General features: G+C 41.1%; 1 protein-coding gene across 1 annotated transcript; it reads right to left on the bottom strand.

The window, feature by feature from the left end:
* Positions 1 to 1,894: 1,894 nt before the first annotated feature.
* On the bottom strand, positions 1,895 to 9,722 carry LOC113013578 (uncharacterized). The gene is made up of 8 exons (XM_026154592.2): positions 9,201 to 9,722; positions 8,587 to 8,625; positions 8,197 to 8,505; positions 7,749 to 8,057; positions 5,373 to 5,687; positions 5,102 to 5,251; positions 4,928 to 5,000; positions 1,895 to 2,840 (listed from the first exon to the last, which is right to left on the bottom strand). The coding sequence occupies exons 1-7, from the start codon at positions 9,232 to 9,234 to the stop codon at positions 4,957 to 4,959; spliced, it is 1,200 nt and encodes a 399-aa protein (XP_026010377.1). The 5' UTR covers positions 9,235 to 9,722; the 3' UTR covers positions 1,895 to 2,840; positions 4,928 to 4,956.
* Between the last annotated feature and the right edge of the window lie 4,235 nt (positions 9,723 to 13,957).

Here is a 13,957-nt window from a genome sequence, read left to right as displayed (position 1 = left end):
TGTGCAAAAAGAAAATATCCAGTGAGCAGCAGTTTTCTTTGTTGACGCCAGAGGTAAAAGGAGTATGGTCAGTCTGCTTTGAGCTAATAGTCGGACAAGAATAACTCAAATTGCCACTCATTACAACCAAGGTATGTAGATAAGCAACTTTGAATGCATAGCAGATGGGCTGCAGCAGCAGCAGACCACACTGGGTGCCACTCCCATCAGCTAAGAACAGCAAGCTGAGACTGGGATTCACAAAGGCTCGCTAAAATTCAACAAAAGAAGACCGGAAAAGCACAAGTCTCAATTTTCTGCTTCAGTATTTGGGTGGTACGGTCAGAATTTGGCTCAAGTAACATGAGCATATAATAATCTTGTACCATGGCACAAAGCTCAGATCATCTCCAGCTGGTTTCTTGAACATGAGTTTAGTGTACTTATTTGGTTTCCACAATCACCAGCACAATACTCTAACTGGGCATCAGCCAGGCTTTTACACGTCGCTGCTCCTGCTCCTCTTTTCTAGTACTATGGCAAATTAATTTTTTGTACTATAATAAAAAACATAATCCCGAAATCCCAGTTAGGCCACTGAAAAAACCAAAAAGAAACAATGGTGTGGAAGAGTTGCTCAATCAATAGCATAGTGACCTCCATAACACTATGAAGCCACTGTGCCATTGGCTGACTGAAACCTTTAGTGTTCAGACCCCCAGGGGACACATACGCAGAGCACACTGAAAGGGACCAAGGAAAAGAAAAACAGGTGCATGAATGCTAGGGTGCAGCTGAATAGTCAGATTTGCTTAGCAGCGCTCTTGCATGAGGGAAGTGACCCAGACGTATCTGCATCTGTGAGGCAGCTTTTAATAAGAGCTACTCAAATTCTCTGAATACTAAGGAAAGGTGCTTCAGTGCTTCATGTGTTTGGCATAGGATAGATTAGACCAAGCTTCTGAGTTAATCTCATAGGGATGCATCATACGACCATCATGAAAACAGTTAAGAAAAGTGACAACCTGGCACAGATCATGTAAATATTAAAATATGTCCATTTCCATTACCAGTTTCTTTTGAATTCTCAACAACAGGCTGTTTATCACTCCCATACTAATAGGATTGCTACTGTGATAAAATCTGCTTCTAGGTATGTTTTGGTGGGAATTACCTGACATGAAGAACAGGTTTATTTATATAAGATTGAGCTGTTTAGATCTTTAAGGAACACAACAGTTCGATTTGCATTTGCAGTGTCTGTACTGCCACACTTTTGGATCATCATGGAGCTTTATGTCAGCCGGGATAAGTGAACAGGGAGCTGGAAGGTTTGGAGTGTTGCATCTCCATCCAGCTATGAAATAAGAAAATAAGATGTAGTCTCATTTTGTTAGGCTATAAGTCCTGCATGAAACGACATGGTAAAGAACACATGCGGGTGAATTAAGAAGTGCATTTTGGATATTGTAGTTTCAGCACTGCACAGTACTGCTAGAAGCCCTCCTTCAATCTCCTTCACACCTTTCCTTGACCTCCTGACTTTTTCCAACAAACTCAAGGAAAAGTGTTCCGTGAAATAAGGTAGGAGGTAATTGTGTGGACTATTCAACCACACCCCACCCCACAAATCCACTTTGCACTAAAATTAGCACTCCCACTTACTACAAAAAAAAAAATAAAAATGCACAAATACATTTACACACACTTTCTAAGCTGCATGGTAATCATCGTGGGCTATCATTATCTAAGCAGTTGCTCAAGCGCCTGCAAGACAGTCACACACATAAACCGTCAAAATGTTCAAACAACCAGCAAATTCGTAAAAGTTGTCATGTGCAAGTTTATGATTTCTAGTGTGCAAATGTTAAAGAATGCAGTAAAAGTGCAGAGGGCTAACTAGACGTGCACAGTATTATCCAAAACAGAATACGGTTTATTCTGAAACAGCAACCTCTTCATTACATTGTTAATGACATAAGATGCATAGTAGTGTTGAACTTTACATACAAAAATGGCAATTTATTCTTTAAGGATCATTGATCTGTAGGCAAGTATGCATCGAGCCTTTAATGCCTCTCATTAGCGTCACTTTTTAAAAAAAAACTACATATACATAGATACCTACGTCACAGTTTCCCCAGTTTAGCTTTTAGTAGCAATTTCCACCTCATACATCACAGCAATAGTCATGTCTGAGTGAATCTCACAGCTACTCTGAGTCTTTATCGACTTGGATCCAGAAATAGTTTCTACAGTCCGTCAGACCGTGTCTGAAATCATTCACTACGCTTTGTTACTTTTCATTGAGTCCTGTGTAGAGGATTATGCTACTCAAATATGATGGGTAGGTGTCGACTAAATAAATACAGGCATGCATTTTTGTGATAAATATATATTACACCAAGGATTTTTTTCCCCCTAATGATTAATGCACATACTTCTGTGGCAGTTTGTTTCCTTTCTCATATTAGCCATTTTTCTTCTTCCGTGTTGGGCTTGTTTGCAGTGCATTGTGGGGTTGAATGAGTCCGCTAAATAGCATGTAGTGATCCCATACATTTTATAGTGAGGGATTTCAGACACAGTCTTCTGTGGTAGTGTCACAACGATGCAACGCTGAATGGTCACTCAGGTCTTTTGTTCTGCCACAGTAACAAAGACGAACGAAGTAACGCAGCCTTAGATTGGTCGGTGGTAATCACAAGTAAAGACTGTCTCATCCAGGATTTAGTGAAATGGTTCCAGCTGGCACCTTTTCCAAAAGGTGTGGTAGATTAGGAGCCAAGCTGGTTGGTTCTGTTTTTACATCTCCTGCCATCTAGATCCATGAAGGACACACGGAGAGCCCTGAAAATTGGCTTGAAAAGGGGAAATATATATTACTCTCCAATAAGTCAGTCAAGACACAAATTCTACAAAAGCATATAAGCAATAAATTAAACTACTAGAGTGGCTATAACGCACATGAAATTCATGTTTGTATTTTATTTACTTGATCAATAGCCTGGTTGCAATTACATTTTTTTTCAACTTTGTATTTAAGCTTGTAACTGACATTTATGCAATATAATCAAGTAAATGCAGAGTAAACACAAAGAATGTGTGCTTAAATCCAAAGAGAATTTGAATAGTTTTCTTCAACATACACTAATATATAATATATATATATATATTAGTGCTGTCAAACAATAAAAATGGTTAATCAGATTCATCACAGGGTTACTGTGGATTAATTTTGATTAATCACGATTAAATATCATTCATTTTTATTCATATTAATTGCATTTAAATTTGCATGTGCAAACAGACTCGGAAAAAAAGGGGAAATATACACACTTAACACGTTTATTGAACATCTTGAACATTCGTGTTAACAAAAAACTCCATAAACATGTATCCACTCTCTCTCTGCCACTCTTGGGGAGGCACTTCAAGTCTTTGAAACGAGGAACCAAAGATATGTAAAGCGCATGTTCTCAATGACATTAATAGGTCTGCAGTTTGTTGCAATCCACTTGGCAATTGTGTCAGTCAATATTTCCGAGGTAGACTTACTGAGTCCCCAATGCTGCGCGAGTGTACTGTCGCAAGCTGGGTGACGCTTTAGCCAAAGTCCTAGCAGCATCCCCAGCTAATGTATGCTTCACGTCGATGAGATATTTCAAGCTGGAAGTGCTTCGGTGAAAAGAAAATTCCTTCTTGCACAATGTGCATAATACTTTATGTCGGTTGACTGTTCCGTCTTGTTTTTTTTTAATACTCAAATTTCCCATTGAGCGAGCCAATGTGCGTTTATCATTTTCAATATTGAATTGATTGGTTCAGCTGCCCGTCACTTTCAGAACAACTCCCCATTTGCACATGTGCCAGGGTACCTCCACTTGGACAAATTGCCCAAAATACATTGACAGAAAAATTTCAGATTTTTTGACATACTGCACTCCAGATGCGTTAATTGCATTAAAAATTTAATCTCGTTGACCGTAATGGCAGATTAGTTTGCGTTAACGGTTAATTTCGACAGCGCTAGTTTATATACTAAAAAACACCACATTAAACTGTTTTTTAAAACAAATAATGGCAAAAATTAATAAACTTCTATCCCTGTCAGAAGATAAATTGTTACCATATTTTGCCGCACTATAAGGCACACTTAACATCCTTTAATTTTCTCAAAAATCGACAATGCGCCTTATAATCCGGTGCGCCTTATGTATGAATTCTGGTTGTGCGTACTGACCTTGAACCGATTTTATGTGGTACACGGCGCTCAAAAATCTGTCAAAAAATGTTTTAGTATGTCTTTGGTAAGCTACGAAGCCGCACCGCTTGACGGATTGTCGGAGCATTACGGCTACCGTAGTCAGGAGCCTCGCACAGTAATCTGGGTCCAAAACTCCGTCCCTTTCAGGTCCAAAACACTGCAGCATCACTGAGAGTTAAAAACTGTCTAAATTCTTTCATCTTTAATAAAATGATCAGCGTTGCTGCTTTGAATCACCTTGTTGTTGAATTGTGCTATACAAATAAACTTGCCTTGCCTTGCCTTTACCGGGTGTAACAATTAAGTTTAACATCCAGGCATCCATGAAAACAGAATGTATAAAATTTAATGGAGTTAGAAGTTAGCAGGAAGTTAGCTCGCTAGTTTCCTCCTAAACATCATATTGCATGTTCTGACTGAGAGATTTCTGAAAAACTTAAAACTTACAGCTCTGCTATCACTTCCAACATAAATGAAGACAGAAAACTTAACAACAGTGATATTTGTAGGGTTACTGAAGTTGGGCTAGCTGGTATATAATGATGTGCTACGTGATCGCTAGCGACACAGCTATGTTAGCATCCGGTGCGCCATATGTATGAAAACAGACCCATTCATCGACAGTGCGCTTTATAATCCGGTGCACCTTGTGGTTCGTGCAAGAATTATGTACTGAAATACCTTCAGGTATCTGCTGCCTGCATTCCAGATCACAGCTTGTTTGTCGATAAAGCAATATAAGTGTTGTCCACACCTGCCAACAGAAGCACACTTCTTACCCTTGGGTACATACACAGGATGCTTTCAGAAAAGAGAGTTATTCAAATCTCTGCTGCAGGTGAAAAAGGAACTCACAGGTTCTGGTCTCTCTCTCCAGCTCTGAGGGCTTCCTCTCCTTATTACACAGTACCTTGGCCACAATGACTATGATGATGAGAGCCACCACAAATGTCAGACCAGACACGAGCCAGCTGATACCCATTGGACTCAGGATGGGATCTGGATCTGAGAACAAGAGGACTTTTCTGTAGGTATGTGTAACTTGTATATCTAAATAAAACGAATATTTAAAAAAACAAAACAAAAAAACATGTTTTTTTTATATCGACATGCAACAAAGTCTCACCTCTGACAGCTATAGGCAGGGGCTGGCTCTCTCTGGAGACGAAGGTACGCCCGCCTAGCTGGACCCGGTACAGGCAGTAATAGTAGCCCTCGTTGGAGCTCTGGGCGTTAGGAAAGGTGAAAGTGACGGACGGGGTGAGTGCGGGCAGAGTCTGGCGCACTGTGCCATTAGAGCGGATCAAACGCAGCTGGAAGGAACCCCCGGGGTACTGTTGTAGGGTGGAGCAGGTGATATTAAAACTTTGGCCTTTGATGACAGAACCAGCCGGGGCCTCAGCAGACGTGTTGTACCAGTGCTGGGGAGTCAGGAGCTCCACTGTAGACCAGCCAATAAAAATGAAACGGTGAAACTGGTTAATCAATGTCAGAATTTTAAAATAATGTCAAAAAAGATGGACAAATGGAGAAAAATCCAACATGGTTTCAGTTTGGTCAAAATACTTTAAAAAACAAAATTCCCCAAAGAAGTCACTCACCAATTCCAATCACTGAATTTGGGTATTTCAATCACTTCAACATCCACAGGTGTGTAAAATCAAGCCCCTAGGCCAGTGGTTCTTAACCTGGGTTCGATCAAACCCTAGGGGTTCGGTGAGTCGGTCTCAAGGGTTCGGCAGAGCCTCCACCGTGACATGCATGGCTCATTTTGTGCACCAATAAAAAACATATGTCTTGAATTTGAAATAAATCATATTTTATTTTTCACTAAAGAGGGGTTCAGTGAATGCGCATATGAAACTCGTGGGGTTCAGTACCTCCAACAAGGTTAAGAACCACTGCCCTAGGCACTGCTTTTACAAACAGCTGTAAAACAATGGGTCGCTCTCAGGGGCTCAGTGAATTTCAGTGTGGTACTGGACTTTTTACCTGAGCAACAAGTCTAGTCCTGCAATTTCATCACTGCTAAATATTCCAAATTCAGCTGTTAGTGGTATTATAAAAAAAATTAAAGGAATTGGGAAAGACAGTAACTCAGCCACAAACTGGTAGGTCATGTAAAAAGTCACAGAGTGACAGCGGATGCTGAGCACAGAGTTGGAAGAGGCCACCAATTTTCTGCAGTCATTCACTACAGACCTCCAAACTTCATGTGGCCTTCAGATTAGCTCAAGAACAGTATGTAGACAGCTTCACGGAATGGGTTTCCACGGCTGAGCAGCTGCATCGAAGCCTCACGTCACCAAGCACAATGCAAAGCGTTGGATGCAGTGGTGTTAAGCGCACCGCCACTAGCCTCTAGATCAATACAGACAAGTTCTCTGGAGTGACAAATCACGCTTCTGTCTGGCAATCTGATGGATGAGTCTGGGTTTGGCGGTTGCCAGGAGAACAGTACTTGTCTGACTGCATTGTGCTAAGTGTAAAGTTTTATGGAGGGGGATTATGGGGAACTCTTAATGCTTCAGCGTACCGAGACAAGTTGAACAATTTCATGCTCCAGCTTTGTGGGAACAGTGGCCCCCAGATGCCCCTTCCTATTCTAACATGACTGTACACCATAGCACAAAGCAAGGTCCATAAAGACATGGAGGAGGAAGTTTGGTGTGGAAGAACTTGACTGGCCTGCACAGAGTCCTGACCTCAACCTAAAGGAATGCCTTTGGCATGAATTAGCGCAGAGACTGCGAGCCAGGGCTTCTTGTCCAACATTAGTGTCTGACCTACAAATGCCCTTCTGGAAGAATGATCAAAAATTCCCATAAACACACTCCTGGACCTTATGGAAAGCCTTGCTAGAATAGCCATTATAGCCGCAAAGGGTGGGCTGATATCATATTACAACCTATAGAGGGTTTTAATGGGATGTCACTCAATTTTTTAAGTGTGTGTAAACAGATGAGTGAATACTTTGGCAATATAGTGTATTTTCCTATCTAATCTGAACATTTCTAGCCAGTTGAGGGAACTGGGGTCGAGCTCATTCTCAGTCATCAATAACATTTTAATAATCTGACACACATTAATAAACAGTCAGATGTCGTACAATGGAAACAGAAATCTGCACAGACGCTTCTAAAATGCTGTTTTTGCTGTGTGAGCACCCATCTGTTTATGGCAGACATGCTGGGTGTGACTAACCAGTCTGAACCAGTCTGCCTGCTAACACTCTGTACATCTTCAAGGTCAGTTTTCCTTATCAAGATGTCTCCCACCGAGGTGCCTCTGTGCACTCTGTGAGTGCAGAAAATATTTTGCGAGTCTGTTCATGCTGATCCTTTTGCATAGGTTCTTATGATAAAAAAAAAAAAGACACAAAAGACATCTGAAGTGTTCTTGAGTTTTCAGATTCACACCACAGCAGATTGCACAAAACATAATGTGCAACTGAAAAGGGCAATGGCGCAATAGTGTTACTGTCAAAGCAGCAGTGACTCACCTACAGTGATGTTGATTGCGTTGCTGGGTGGGGAACTGAGAAGCCTTGTAGGAAAGCCACTCTTGATCCTGTACCCACAACTGTAGCTGCCTTGGTGGAAAGTCTCTACATCGGACAGGGTGAGCTCCATCATATTCTGGGTCTGGTCTGCTCTCTGTGTAACCAGCGGTGTGGACACTCCATTTTTGTACAGGTGAAAGTCACTGAGGTGATGACCCAACAGAACCCTGCAGACAAAGCGAACGGACTCCCCGGGGAAGAACACAGTGTGGGGTGACATCAGGGTGAGGATGGGTGTTAAAAGAGTACCTGAGAGAATAGAAAAAAAATATAACCACAACATTACATTACATTTTTCAGTTATGACACTGACACTCAGTCCAGAGTCTTTATGTATCAACAAAGCAGAAATGACTCAGCACTGGTTCTCAGCACTGTTCGATCTCACCTGAGCACTTCACGCTTGCATCGTTCTCATGGGTGCAGTGCAGGTTGCTGTTGAGGACAACACTGCAGTGTAATAAACTGCTCTCCTGTCCAGAGCACTGGACTTGATGCAGCCAGATAGGTCCACTGGCTTTACGAAATCTTAGACCATTATGGACATTTTCAGCCAAGCCACAACCTAGCTCCAAGCACACTACATCAGCGGCCCGGAAATCCCATCCGTAGTCGCAGACAGTTCCCCATTCCTTGTGGCGAAGCACCTCAACTCTGCCAGAACAATTGTTGTCCCCATCCACTAGTCTGACCCCACCTGAGGATCAGGAGGAAACTACTTAGACATACAAAGTGCAAGCCTGTGAATGCAGGAGGTTTAAATCAGTTCTAGGCTTACCGAAAGCGGTCACTCTATCCCACAGAGCACCCAGCAGGCCTGAAAGGAAATAACAAAAACAAAAGAATAGTAGCCATTTTCTTGCTTGTTCATTATTAGAGAGTCCAGTTTTGGTGGGAGTGGGAAACTACAGCTACAACCTTGTGATCCGTTAATGGTTTGTGAAGCCGTAAAGATGTGCCTGATAGGCTTTCTACCTGATTTCAGTGGACTAGATGCCTCAGATGTCACCCAACAATTCATCAAAGTTGCAATAACTGTCCATTTTAAAATAGCACTCACTAAGACCTTCATGAAGGTCACATTGAAAAACATTTTAGCTGAGCAATTCCGATGCAATTCGCAGTAAAAGTTATACCATAGTGGTTACTGTTTATATAAGCTAACGAAACAGTTTTGTAACGTTAGAAATCAGTTTGCCCACTTATATGATTTTAAGCAGATTTTTTGTTAGTTTTTTTAGTTTCACGTGGGTGAATACATATATAATGTGTAACCAACGACAAAGTCCTACCTGGTTATCTTATAATCACCAGAATATGAGCCACCAACCTCAGAGCAACCTAATTCACATACAGCTGGAAGACAGGCCAAGCTAGGCATTTTTAGCTTACCCGTTAAAAGGATGTAAAGGAATCCCATCAGCATCTTCTCCTCAGCCTTCCATCGGCTGTGCAGGGAGCCCGTTGTCTTGCTGTTGGTGCAGACAGCCGCTGAAACACATCGGCTAAGAAGACTCGGGTGGGCTACTGAACCAAGCAGAAACTCACGAGGAAGAAAGGGCTAACGGCTAACCGAGTGTAAACAGCTAACAGTGGGGCAGCAGCGGCCGTAGATAAAAACATTATCGAGATATGAGCAGTGGCAGACAATGGGGTGGTGAACAGTGGATTCCTGCGCACAGATCAAGTGAGTCTCCTGCTGTTCATTGTGACGAATCCAGGTGTTGCAAACAGCGTTGCAACGTCCATAGCTACCTACGTGCCTTCTGGCTGCCGTACTCACGTCAACGGTGACATTAGCCAGCCAGGTGCTGAGTTCTTCGCTCGTGCTAGGCCCTGCTAGATTGGATCAGCTCTGCTGCGACCCGCCCAAACAAATTCCTAACAACCAATCCTCCAACCTATCCAGACGGTACTAACGAATCACAGCACAGCTGCTCTCCCAGCCTCGGCTCCTTCTCTCTACCACAGACAGGGGTCACCATCCAGCCGCAGTGCTACGCTGGTCTCACCTTTCGTCTTTGGAAGTGGTGGACTGCAAAAACCATTATCACCAAGTACAGATACCGATACTTTTAACTTATGCAGGCGGAATTTGTGGGGTAAAGCACGGTGTCAGGATTTATAGCATGAATGCATCACTAATATGCTAAAAATCAATACGTTTTAATGACCACTACATATTTGGATTTTTGCTTTCCCATTGATTTAACAGTCATAATGGGCATTCATCCCTGTTCTTTTTTCCAGGATGGATTGATTGTGCAGCATACACCATTACTTTACTTTAAAAACCAGAATTGAGTGCACACGTTTGATTTTATTTTGGATTTTCTTTCATCTTTAAGGGTCCAAAATGTACAAGCAGATTTTAATATGTACATTACTCACTTAAGTCTTTTAATAAGTGGTGCTGAAGGTTCTACAGTGTCTTTTGAATTGACAAGACCAAGCGTTATTATATTATTGTTAGTGATTAGGATTTACTACAAATGGTCAGTCACTGGACTGACCAATATTGAGAACAATGGCAAAGTCCAAGGAATTATAGATTTACATATGTTGGGAAGGTCTCTTGGAGTCATTTCCAAACAACTGAAGATTCTAAGGTCATCAGTTCAAAAAAACTGTGCATAAGTACAAGTTATTCAGATGTGTCACCACGTTGCCAAGTTCTGGAAGAAGGCCCTAACTGTCACCCTCAGATGAAAGGAAATTGGTTAGGATGTTCAGGAACAACCAAAGCTCAATCCTGCCATGAACTGGAAATTGCTGGAACACCAGAAGTCTCTGTCCACAGTGAAGAGAGTTTCACTTTGCTGAGAAGAAAAAAGGATCACCTGCTCCAAATTGATGCCTTCAAGCGCCACTGAAATTTGCTGACAAAAATTATTTGGCCACAATTAAAAAAAATATGTAAGGTAAAGGTGAGGCTTTCAAACATAAGAACATTGTATCATTTGTCAAGCACGGTGGTGGTAGCATCGTGCTCTGCGGCTGTTTTGCTGCCAGTGGGACTGGTAAATTGGACAATGTGGATAGAATGATGGAGGACGACTACCTCCAAATTCCCAAACACACATCAAAACTGGTTTTGGAAAGGCTGACGCAGGTTAACATGAAGCTTTTAGACTGACCTTCCCAAGCTTCGACCTCAACCTTGTTAAAAAATATATGGACTACACTTAAAAGCAGAGTCTGTTCCAGGAAACCAACCAGTTCAAATAAACTCTACCAATTCTGCCAATAAGAGCAATCAATTATCAAGCCAAAAGTATGGCAGAAGCTTGTTGGTGACTACAAAATGAATCTGGTTGAGGTGCAACATGTCAACTAAATATTAAATGGTAAAAATGGTAAATGGCCTGTATTTATATAGCGCTTTACTAGTCCCTAAGGACCCCAAAGCGCTTTACATATCCAGTCATCCACCCATTCACACACACATTCACACACTATTAGTGGGAATGTATGTATATACTTGAGCCTGTATGTATACTTTGGAGAAAATTCCAAATTAATTTGTACTTTGCACCCAGTTCATGTTTTTTAAAGTCATTAAAGATGTTTGCTGTACAATCATTCCACCCTGGAAAAAAACAGTTCAAAGAAATCATTAAAAGCCCAAAATTAACATGATATTCATGCTCATGAGAATATGCAAACTTCTGACCACAGCTCTAAGTTTCCTGGATCTTCGTTTGCTCTCTGGAAGGACAGTGCCAGTGTGCTAAGGGTATTTTTCCTCCTCGTCTCTTCATTTTCTGTTTTCTGCTCCGAGTTCTTATTTTCACAGTTTTTCATGTTTGTATAAAATGTTGTCATAGCAGAAAAAATCCTTCCTGCACGCATCACTGTCTGCTGTGTTTTCATTTACAGCCACAAAATAATTCCACAGGAGTCTCCTTTTTTTCCTGCCATCATGCTCTCACTCACTGTCTGCTCAGCACTGTTGAGTCATATGATCGCACACTACAAAACACAATAGAGCACAGCAGGCATCTCCCTTCATTTTGAAATTGAAGTGTGTGTGAATGTGTAACGATCTAGTTGCAATGCCCATGTGATTATTGATACTATGGATATTTGGATCAAACCACCCACTCATAGCTCTAGAGATACCTGGAAATGCCAGGCTCTGTACTATCACAGTACATACAAAACACAAAATTTGGTTTAATGTGACAGCAGATTTTCAGGTTTCCAGTCTTCTGTTGTACCAATTTAGAGAGTCCATGCAAACTGTAGCCTTAGTTTCCTGTTAATTAGCTGACAGGAGTGGCACCCAGTGTGGTCTGCTGCTGTAGCTCATCTGCGTCTAAGTTTGACATGTTGTTGACAGTCTCTTACCTCTTGTGTGTATATATAATGATGTGAAACAGTATTTGGCCTCTTGTTTCAGATCACGAAACAAATTGTAGTATTAGACAAAGATAACCAGAGTAAATCCAAAATGTAGTTTTTAGATGATGGTTTCATTTATTAAGGGGGGAAAAAAAGAAATGCAAACCTACCTGGCCCTGTGTGAAATAAAAATAATTGTTCCCTAAGTCTAATAACGGTTTGGCACCCATGGGAGCAAGAACTGCAATCAAGTATTTGTTTTTCACATCACTGTGGATCTTTGCAGTTGTTTTAATTCAGCCTCACTGGACAGTTTTCGAGCATGAAGACCTGTTTAAGGTCATTGCAAAGCAACTCAATCAGATTTTATCATTTTTATATGATATATGATATGTTGCTTTGGGAGATCTGCATCACGTTGTCAGGTTGCACACTACGTTTTCTATTTACTCTGCTTATTTTTTACTAATATTAAAATTTGTTAATTGTGAGAAAGATTTTTAAAGAAATCAGGAAGGGAGAAAATACTTTTTCATTGCTCTGTGTATTTGAGAGATAAAATGCAAAACAGAGCTAGAGCAACTCCCTCTCTCTCAAATTTAAATATTAACTTAAATAATCGTGAGTTACCAAGGGCTTTACTAGTAAATATAAAAACAGTTTTTAAAGCCTTTATAAAAGGGTGACCTATCAGGAAGTCACACCCTGTATACGTTTCCTAGAATGGGAATTCCACATGACAGCCTTAGCCGCAGTCCTTTGGTCAGAAACCTGTTTGTGCTGGTTGGAGAGGGCCATGTGAGTGAATCAACTAAAACAAAATGCAGCAGAAAGGACAAGTTCTTGATGATTCACCACTGAGCACTCAGATGGTTTCCCAAAACGTGTGACTAACAAATACCTGCTTTTATGGCATTTTTCTTTCATTTGATGAGATGTCTTAGATGATGAGGCTGTGGTTTTGTCCCCCACACATGACAACCCCATCCCAGCACATGCAGATATAAACAGAGCTAAAGCCAAAGCAGATCCAAAACTACTTGTAGAGGCTTAAAATGACCTTGAAATGAACTTCATCCAATCAAGAATTTGCGATGGCAGTTGTCATGTAGTCCAAATGCAACATGGCAGTCAAGGCCACCTTACTCAATTATTTTTGAAGCCTGTGTGGACTCTAAAAATAAAAAGGTAAGGTAAGTCAATATTTGCTTTCATTTTGAAACAATACCCTTTGTCTATGTTGATAAAGAGATATAAAAGCCTGTTATTATTCAATAATAAACATGCCATTTTTTGGAAATGATATCTCATGATAATGGGTGATGTATGGGGAAGGAGCACACACGTTTCACACATTAAGCTGACTCTTAAAAAAGTCAATAGTTGTAAAAGCTCTGCTGGAAATGTCTGTCTCTCACATATGTAGAGGGACTGCAGCAACCACCAGCTCAGTCATTCTGGCCTTAAACTAACCCTGATGGTTATTTTTCAATTAAAAGTTGAACTCTTTTAGGCACTAGGCTTGAACTTCGCAGTCACTGATAATTCTGTGACCAGAGTGCAGTACCATCATCATACCAGCCGTAACAAGCAGGCTGCTCACAGCTGATGGCTATTAAGTATTTCACAACTTCTCTGATCTGTGTCCTGTTTACAAAAATGGGCCATTTCTGTTACACTGCAGTTTCCAAAATAGGTACTCGTACACCTGCAGCTAATACGTTACCCATGTTTTCTACTGGATATTTCCCATTCCCTGGAGCAGTGATCAGCCTGAACCCACAAACATCTGCTCTGCTTTTACA

This window comes from Astatotilapia calliptera, chromosome 20, assembly GCF_964374335.1.
Source record: "Astatotilapia calliptera chromosome 20, fAstCal68.1, whole genome shotgun sequence".
Taxonomy (NCBI): domain Eukaryota; kingdom Metazoa; phylum Chordata; class Actinopteri; order Cichliformes; family Cichlidae; genus Astatotilapia; species Astatotilapia calliptera.
Note: the sequence above shows the minus strand (reverse complement) of the source record. Positions and strands in the feature narration are given on the sequence as shown.

What these genes read in the sequence shown, in the direction of transcription:
- LOC113013578 (XM_026154592.2), bottom strand. Translation starts at nt 9,234, where the DNA reads ATGCTGATGGGATTCCTTTACATCCTTTTAACGG. An exon ending in TGCAAGCGTGAAGTGCTCAG is followed by an intron (nt 8,058 to 8,196) that starts GTGAGATCGAAC and finishes CTATTCTCTCAG; the next exon opens with GTACTCTTTTAACACCCATC. An exon ending in GGAGAGAGAGACCAGAACCT is followed by an intron (nt 5,001 to 5,101) that starts GTGAGTTCCTTT and finishes TTCTGTTGGCAG; the next exon opens with GTGTGGACAACACTTATATT.